The 9,711-nt window shown below is 41.2% G+C and overlaps 1 protein-coding gene across 1 annotated transcript in view; it reads right to left on the bottom strand.

Moving 5' to 3' along the window:
* ERGIC1 (endoplasmic reticulum-golgi intermediate compartment 1) overlaps positions 1 to 9,711 on the bottom strand; it is a 93,179-nt gene that overhangs the window by 55,366 nt on the left and 28,102 nt on the right. The window contains exon 3 of the mRNA XM_018558613.1: positions 2,809 to 2,881. Within this exon, the coding sequence (XP_018414115.1) occupies positions 2,809 to 2,881 (73 nt within the window). The remainder of the gene's footprint in view (positions 1 to 2,808; positions 2,882 to 9,711) is intronic.

Raw genomic sequence — 9,711 nt, 5'->3', positions numbered from 1 at the left:
AGACATGCCTTTGGGGGGGGGGGGCAGACCACTTAGGACAGCTAATGACATCGGCAGGGCACCTACTGTATGCCTAGTGGGCAAGGATGTGATGTGAATAACACTAAATGAACGGAAATATGCAAGTCTGATTTTGGCTTCCTTCTATGCAGGGGCTGACTGGCAACTTTTAGCCCAGGGGGCAAGTACAACCGAGAGGCCCATGGTGCGGCAACTTGACTGCCGGGTGCAGGTGGCAGCGGCCGTTCGCGATGGCATCAGAGAGGCCCGGGGGGCAATTGCCACCCTGCCCCCCGGCCCAGTCTGCCCCTGCTTCTATGCATCAGTCTTGGCTGTAGGATATGCTCACCAAAATGTTGAAGTGAGCTGAACCTCACATTTCTGCTGGTGGAATACCCATGGCAACAGGGTAGGACTGTAGTCATTTCTTTTCCTCTAAAACAGCAAGTGGCCACAAGCTAATGTAGCAACGATCACAGAATCTCTTGTGGCAGTCACAAATGTATAAGAAGAAATCAACAGTAACATATGGGCCAATTTATAATGGAGAGCAGGTATCTCTATCTGTTCTATGTTAGAGTCTCCATCACAGTCTCTCTTTAAACCATGGCCTGCATTTTGCGGCCAAATTGTAACGCAGCAGAGAACTCTGTGGTTGGAAGAGAGCCGGTCAGTTGGAGACAACAGTCATCTGGTCAATGCAATCAATAAATTGAGGCTCAATAACAGCAGCTGCCTGATCTTTATTTAATGATTTACATCAAGCAGCTAAAGTTTGAGAAATAGGACTGGTGGCAATCAAAGTTTGACGAGCCAATCTCGCTAAGGAGTAAATAGACTGGGAAAGTGCTTCTGACTGCTTGTCAGTCAGGCTACCCCCGCACTGCAAGGGTTAAGTGTTCGTTTGCATCTAGGTGCTAAAATAAAATTATACTCACCCGAAGCTCAAAACCGGCCAGCTGTTACAGCACTGCCTCCAGCATGCTCATGTCTATACACTGTGTACAGACGTGATGATCTACGTGACCTTAGACAACTGCAGAGGAGAGGGAGAGATGTTGGAAAGAATGGTCTAAGAACATAACATGCCAGGTCAGCATGGAACATGGGGTTTTTTTTTTTTTTAGAACCTAGATACGAAAGGAGCACTTAACCCTTGCAGTGTGGGGGCTAGCCCCACTGCAAGGGTTAATAAAAAAAATTCCTCGAGTTCTTTTTTGAAGGACAGATCGACTTTGATAGGAATGGTCAGAGTCTTGTTGAGGCAAGCCATTGGAGAGTCACCTGTGGGAGAAGTAGGCCATTTTGAGTCAGGGGATAAGCAGCAACATGGCTCTGTAACCACTTGTCACTGCAGGAGAGCAAGAAGAAATGGCTGGTGTGCAAGGAGAAACTGTCTTATAGCTTATACAGGACTTTTCTTATACTTTAGATTGCTGAACAGAATAATGGGGGAATGATTATTATAATACAGGATTTATATAGCACCAGTTTGCGCAGTGCTTTACAATATAAGGAGGACATTACAGTTACAATACAAATCAAGAAAATATAAGGGGTTCCCTTATGAATGATAGGAAGTTAAGTATATGCTTCTGTGGAGGTCTGCATTAAAGCGAACCTGTTTCTTGTTGCCTTCTTTTGGCACCACACAGGTTTGGTTTATAGGTCCATGATTGATAGTCACACACCTTTCATCCAATATACACTATATATGTTGTGTTATAGGAGACATAATGTGTGGGACCACTGCCATGTATAGCAGGCTGACAGACAGCTGCTACATAGACAACGCCCAAAATTCATTATGCCACATCCATTTCCGCATCCATTGAACGCATGGCACTTAAGAGAACTATGAGGCAAATGATTTCCACTCATCCTCATAGTTAGAGCCGACCTGTGACAAAGAAGCTGTCACAGGTCAGCTCTATTGATCAGGAAGTAAGCAAACACATATCTTTGCTTGCTCAATTTCCGATCATCTCCCTGCAGAAAGTGGTGATTACCAGTCACCGCTCTCCGCAGGGATTCTCCCTCCCCTCCAGCGCTGAGTGGAGAAACGGACGGGGGAGCGGGCGGGCACAGCTGGCTCTGCCTCTATATAGGCAGAGCCCGCTGTCATTCACGCAGCTGTGTGGTTACAGAAAGTATTGTCGGTATTTGTCCCGGCTGCGGCGCTCTCAGTTTATTGCCCTCGATATACTGAGCTTTGGGTCAGTAGAGCTCTTCTAGAACTTACAAAGTAGCTAAGGCTAGTAGTAGACCAGATGTGTTATGTGGCTTACTACTACCTGTACTATACCAGTATAAATGAGAACCCTGACAAACTAGGTATGCATTTTCTAAATGTTCCACGAGATGTCTAGTTACAAAGCACCACCTTAAATACTTAAGTTAAATGTCAGCATCATTTTTGGTGTAATGTAATTCCTGGTCCCAGTTACCCCACTGACTGGACAACCACCCCCTCGCCGCCAGAAATAAAAATTCTCTAGAGCCACGCCTGTGTAGTCCAATCAGTGACCATTAAGTACAGTGCCACTAAATACATGCGGGAGACCTAAAATGTGCTATGTGTATGGATCTTACCGTTGTAGGGATGTTTTTTTATGCCCATAGAAAAGGTTCTAAACAGAGCTATGTTATGTGGCTATTTTACTTATGTGGCTTATTTTACATCCACTTAAAAGTACTACTGTTATTGAATACATTATTTCTAACTGTAGATCACAGCATAATAATTTGCACTTTATCAATTAAACATTTTTTAGCCTTTTCTACTTCTGTTCCTTGGTAAATACTTACACTTCACTGGCAATAAACCCAGTCAGCTCAGACAAGAACAGAAAGGTGATGAAGAGACAGCAGCAGATGGAAACTGTAAGAGAAAAAGAACAATTGTGTCATTGGAAGAAATGAAACAAATGAACAACAGTCACCATCATGTGAAGCGCTCTCCTATATCAGAAGAGAAAGGCACAACATGTATTGCACACGCTAACTAAATATTGCTCAGATAGCAGCTGTGAGTGACTCACACACCAGGAACTAGCCTAGCGTCACTAAAAGAAAACAAGATTTCTTTATGCAAACATTAAAAAAGGTCTACATGGTTTACCTAGTAACAGAAGAGTAATCCTAAGCAACTTTATAGACTGTATATAAAAACACCTGCTGCAACATACAGACCATCAACTTTTTTAACCAGTTGACATCCGCGGTGTTATCGGGTGTTTGCATTGGTCGGGTCTTTTCTGCCCGTGCATGCCCGCCATGTGGCGCGCGCGAGCAGAAAAAAAATGCCGTCTGGGGACGGCAACCCACCAATGCTGCAGTGCCGTCCGTCCGTTTTTCAACAACGGGCGGACGGCAAGTGGTTAAAAGATGCAAACCACTGCAGGCAATCATGTGACGCATATGGACTGAAATTGTACTAGATTGGTATGCTGTAGAGCAGAGGTAGCAAACCTCCGGCCCTCCAGCTGTGGTGGAACTACAAATCCCATGAGGCATTGCAAGATTCTCACAGCCACAGACATGACTCCCGAAGAGAGATGCTTCATGGGATTTGTAGTTCTATATATATAATCTGACCCTCTATAGCTGGGGTAGCAAACATCCGGCCCTCCAGCTGTGGTGGAACTACATTTAAAAAAAAAAAAAAAAAGTTTGTGAATGCATTTATGCAGTTATTTATAAAAAAAAATAACTGAATGTTTTTTTTAAATGCAACTAATATGATGCTTTTTTAATGTATTTTAGCTTCTTGTAATCTCCTTAGGGCAGTACTAAGACTTGAAGAGGGAGCAAAACACAGGAAGCCGATGACCTCATCAGTCAGTTGGTGCTTTATCATTGACCAGTCATGGGACTGGGGCAGGCCCTTGGCCTAGCTTTGCTGCTAAACAGTAGTAGAGAAAAGTCAGATCGGCTGTTGTGTGGCAAGGTTGGATAAGAGTGCAAATCTGTTGGTAAGGGTGTAAAGCTGAATAGACAGAAATACAAAATGTATAGCAGGTATGACAGCTATATATTATTGTATACAGCATGTGTATTTAGCCTTTTGCCCGATGTCCAGCTTTAAAGTTTAACCACCATGGTTCTAGTAGTGTAATCAAAAGACTTGGATCTTATCTGAGATTTTGTACATACCGGACACCTGCCATTTAAGCTTTTGATATCACCAGGAACAAAAAAACAGCCTGCTGTCTGTGGGGGGTTGCACAAGACATACATTTTGAATAAACAGCATATTGTTTCAAGTAATGGAATATATACCATGTATCAGATGCTTTCATTACACATGAATGCAGACATAAACATACAAGAATGTGTTTAAGTTAATGCTGGATGGGGAAAAGCTGTTATGAGTTTCAGACGCCTTCCAAACACCAAACTGCCATCTAATGTCTGTGTCCAACCAATGACCAATGTAAAGCAAAAGGAATCTAAAAGTCAATAATAAACGTCAATCCAAATGTGGATACATTTTAGAGTTCCCAGATGTGATCTCTGCATGGCTCCCATATTAAAAACACAGTGAATGCATTCTAGATATCAGTCTATGGCCTTAGCATCTCTTCTGTGAGCAGACCACTGAAGACATGAAACAATGCGAGCACCACTGACCTAAAAGTCATCCCACAATCTATTGCCAGTGTTGTTGTGGTTTGTGAGGGGGGAGTTAAAAGGCTAAATTCATTAATATGGTGAGGCAGTGAGACTTCCGCCCAGCTCAAAATCCCAGCAAAGCGGATTAGTCACTTCCACAGCTTACGTACTGGGTATCAGCATTCACAGCTGACAAGATCCTTGGTCCTAGTAAATGACAAACAGAATCACCAAGACCACAAGAAAACATTTAAATGTGTCAGACCCCAACATGGGGACCATTAAAAGGCAGAAATGTTTATGGGACATAGGCAAACGTAGCTAATTAAATAGACAAACTGGTAGATACTGTACTGATGGTTTCACTTCAGGTACTACTTTCCAGCCAATGCCCGATTAAAACCATTCTGACATACAAGGATGATAATATTGGCATTGGATGGGATCTAAACAATTACATCAAGCAATTTTGGCAAAAGTCTGAAGAAAAGGAAAGTACAGTATAGAAGATTGTAGGCAAATTCTACCCAATATTCCACTGTACATGACATTATAACACTTCTGTGCTTCACAGCTTTTATTACAATCATACTATATGCACTGTGCAGGTTACATATATTGAATATGAGAATTTTGGATATATGGATCATTGTCCAACACTTGACCATTATGTAATGGGTTTTATCAGCTTATCAGATAAAAAGTAAATCTTTATGACTGGGCATGACAATGAGCTGATAATGACTCACAACAGTAAGTGGTAAGGTTTGTTTTCTTTTTACATTTAAAGCGACACTAAACTCAGATGTTAAAGATTAGAAATGCATTTAAGCACCTTGAACTATAGCTTATTTGTGTATCACTTGGCTGTAGATCCTCAAATCATCTCTGGATTCATGCCGACACTGTCCTTCCTTCTGGAGGGTGGCTACTTTTGTTCCCCATGGTCCCCGTGTGTGTTGTAAATTAGCCCCCATTCCAGTGATAGACTTCAATCTCAATACAAATTAGTAAACTAAATGTGAGATTGTAGTCCATCACAGGAGTAGGCTTGGAGTGGTGGCTACTTTACAACACACACAGGGACCATAAGTAGCCACCCTCCAGAAGGAAGGACAGTGTCGGCACCAATTCAGAGATGATTTGAGGATCTACCGCTGAGTGATACACACAAAAGTACATATTTATTAATAGTTAAAGGTACTTGAAATAATTTTTAAGCTTTAACTCTTGAGTGTGTCACTTTAAACTGCAACTAGCTTTCTCTAGTTTTGACACAAACTTAACAGATACAAAAAGGTTAGGCAGTTTTAAAATATTCATATCAGCATATGCCCTTAAATTACTAGCATTAGTATGTTATTTTGTCTATGATTAAGCTGTGAAGGTGAAATGCGTGAGAATTTGGGCACACATGGAGGGATATTACACCGTGTGTTGCTGGCATCTACAATAAAGTTTTGTGTACTTTGGTCAAGATCTCTGGAGTGCGGTCACCTTTTTTCTTCAAAATATTAATTCAATGTTTAGTCCATCCTTTCTCAATATTGAAATCATTTTCAAGTCTCAGGGAACCCATGCATAAAAATGATCTGGATCACAGTACATTAGCTCTGTGCTGTACACTTACCAATTATTAACAGCTGTATTTGATACATGGGGCGGAACATTTTTGTTGTACACCCCTCTTTTGTATGACAAAATGTTTGTAACAGTCATGAAACAAATAAAATTGTACCGTTTCCTTTACACCAGCATTCAGTGAATGCCCCCATGCACTGGTTATCAGTGAACAAGTGCCCACTTGGTGGTTGGTAGAGAAAGGCCCCTTTACATTGGTGATCAGTGGAAAAAGAGCGTCTTATATAGCGTCTTATATATTTTGTTAGTGAAGAAGTGCCCCCATGCAGTTAGTTGAGAAGTGCCCCTTAAATTTAGTGATTAGTGGAGAAGAGCCCCCTTACACTGGCAGGAAGTGGATAAGTGGCCTCTCAATCATTGGTGATCAGCAAAGGTTTCCTTTTACTTTAAAGGTTAGTGAAGAAGTGTCCCCTTACATTGGTGATCCGTTGAGAAATGCACTCATATATTGAAAGCAGTAAAGAAGTTCCTCCTTGCATTGGCAATAAGTGGAAAGGTTGCCCCTTACATTGGTGGTCAGCAAAGAAGTTCCATTTTACATTACTGGTCAGTTAAGAAGTTCCCTTTTCACTGACCACCAAATGTAACGCTGGCCATACACCAGTAGATTTTCGTAGGAATGATCCTACGAAAAATTGTCAAAACATCAATGATGCCATCAAAAACTGGATGAATGTCGCTCAAAATTTTATTCGATTTTGGAATGAATGGAGTCTCTTCAACAAAAACATTCACTGTTAAGAGTTGTGTTCATTCAAGAAAAAAGAAGTTCTATCCAGATCTTTGTAGATTTGTCAATCTGAACCCATTAACTGTTGGAAAATTAAAACAAAGTTTATTGGACAAAATTCTACTGGTACAGTATATTGTCAGTTCAAGAGGGAACTTGTCTTCTTCAATCAAGAAGTGTCACCTATTACATAGGTGATCAGTAAAGAAGTATCCCCTTACATTGGTGATCAGTGTAATCCACGCCCCCTATATTGGTGGTCAGTGAAGAAGTACCCCCTTACATTGGTGATCAGTGGAGAAGAACCTACTTACATTGGCCTGAAGTGAAAAAGTACCCCCTTACATTGATGGTAAGCAAAGAAGTTCCCCCTTATACTGATGGTCAGTAAAGACGTGGTTCCTTACATTGGTGAGCAGTGAAAAAATGCCCTATGTATGCTGGTATGCCACCACCTGTGTTCCTTCTGAATTACTAACCAGCACTGGATATGAGAAGAACACAATCCATCCTGCTTGTTAGTTGTTAATAATAGCCTGCCATGTGGAGTTTATTTGCATTAAAGCTGTCCCATGGATCAGTGCTCTTTAAATGTCTTAAGTAGCAGACTGAGCAGACTGTCAGAGCAGCTGCTCATGAGAGTGGCAGGAGGCATATGCACTGACCGCTCTCAGGGTAAAACAGCTTTACTTCATTATGTCTTTTCCTTTCAACAGAATTTACAAGGATCAGTCTGGTTTGTCAGTGGTAAAAATCTGCTCTGTGTGCCACTAAGCAGGGTCTTTTTAGCAACACTTGACATGTCACAAGTGCTGAATGTTAGAGGTTCCCCTTGTTGGTACAACATAAGAGCTGAGCCCGTCACAATAGTGACACCCTTACAATTCCTATATGTTCAATTATTTTTACTTAGCAAAATCGCTACAGAATTCAGTTACAAAATGACCGTGCTGGAGATAGTGCTTTCCTAGAGCCAATGGGCACCAAAACATGACTAACTGGGCCATACTAATAGGTGAACTCCGGGAAAAGCTAAAATTACCCTTGCAGTGGAGCTGCCCCCTGCACTGCAAGGATTAAATGCTCAATTTAGTCTAGGTAACCATTAAAAAGCAGATTTACCCTTATCTCTCGCCCCTGCAGCCTTCCTACTCTCCATGTGGCCAGTCCCCCAAAGCTACTTCTCTTTGCTGCTCCATCGGTCACAGGCACTCTGATGTCATCACACACAATGCGATACCAGATCTCTTACATTGCAAGGGAGGATGCTGTGGCCCACACTTAACCCTTGCAGTGTGTCAGGAACTTTGGATTTTCCTCAGAGTTCAGCTTTAATCTTTGGATTGAGAACGGCCTATAGCTTGGTTGCATTTTTCAGACATTAGCAGCCTTTCTCCGAGAACAATAATCTGATGGTGCATACCAAGGTCTGGGGCATCTTACAGAAATCTGTCATCCTCCAGTTCTGAGTAGTTCAGCAAGACAATCTTTTAATAGCAACAATTAGCTTAAAGTGCACCTGCCCCCAGATTATGGACATTAAAGCATGTACACTATATATTCTATGTGACTCTAATATAAAGTTAAAAGGTCTGAAAACCTGATGTCCATGCAAAGAAGAGAGTAAATACTTACCCTCTCTTGCCCCTGAGCTGCCGAATGATGCTGAAGCAAAGAGGAAATCACTGACTGCAGTCTCCTCAGAAATTGACACTTCCGGCAGTGTCAATCTCTTGTGATCCTTCTGCTACATTCAGCGTTTCCTCCTGCTGACCACAGCATCACTCCTCTGTTCTATACAAGGACACAAGCAATGCGTATTTAAAACGTATATTTCATCTTTTTATTTACCCCATTTAGTTTTATTAATCAAATTATCCGAAACAAGAACTGTGTTACCCCAGATAATGGTCATGTCCAAACCTGCAATCAATGGTAAATTAAAGTACAAATATGACAAACATTTTGATTCATGACACAAACTGGATTGTTCTCTGTCAATATGACTCAATATTTTTATTACTCACTATTTTCCTCATTCATTATGGGCATTCCAGTCAATTAGATTGCTATCTTCCTTCATGGATATCAATGGAAGACATAAAATCAGTAACAAAACAAAAAAAAGAAGAAGATTCTGCCGGCCTCTAGGTTTGTCTGATTAGCTCTTGCACTCTCTTTGCTATGTAGACCCTGGATTAGAAGGATCAAACTTTTTTTTTTTCTTTCATAAAAGCAAGTAACTTTATCGTTGCATATGCCTGCCTTAACAAAAAAAAAGTACACGTCCTACTATTAAAAACGGTAGCTACTGCGTCACTCTCAGAAATCACTGTTCTTGGCCGCGGGTAAGCATGACCTAAAAGATTAATGTACGTGACACAAAAGGCCATTGTTCAAATACCAGTCTTGTGCAAATCAGTGCTGATGTCAAAAAAAATGAATACCAGGAAGAAATGTCTTAGCCAGGAGAAAGGAAACGTGACTGGAATGTGAATTTAATATTTAAGCCGAGATCACAGTATTCATGTTCAGAAACCTTTAATAGCTTTGCAAACTCAAAAAGAAAAAACAAAAAAAGGGAAAACTTCAGGTATCATTAAAATTTCCCCTTGCAGTGCCTCCCTTCCACCACTGTAAGGGTAAATGCTTGTTTTGTCTAGGGGAATTGGAAGAAGCACATTTTGCATATTCAGGGTAAAGTGACAGGTATTCTTCATAGTACC

The sequence above is a fragment of the Nanorana parkeri genome, unplaced genomic scaffold (genome assembly GCF_000935625.1).
Source record: "Nanorana parkeri isolate BGI_ZX_2015 unplaced genomic scaffold, ASM93562v1 scaffold348, whole genome shotgun sequence".
Lineage (NCBI taxonomy): Eukaryota > Metazoa > Chordata > Amphibia > Anura > Dicroglossidae > Nanorana > Nanorana parkeri.
Note: the sequence above shows the minus strand (reverse complement) of the source record. Positions and strands in the feature narration are given on the sequence as shown.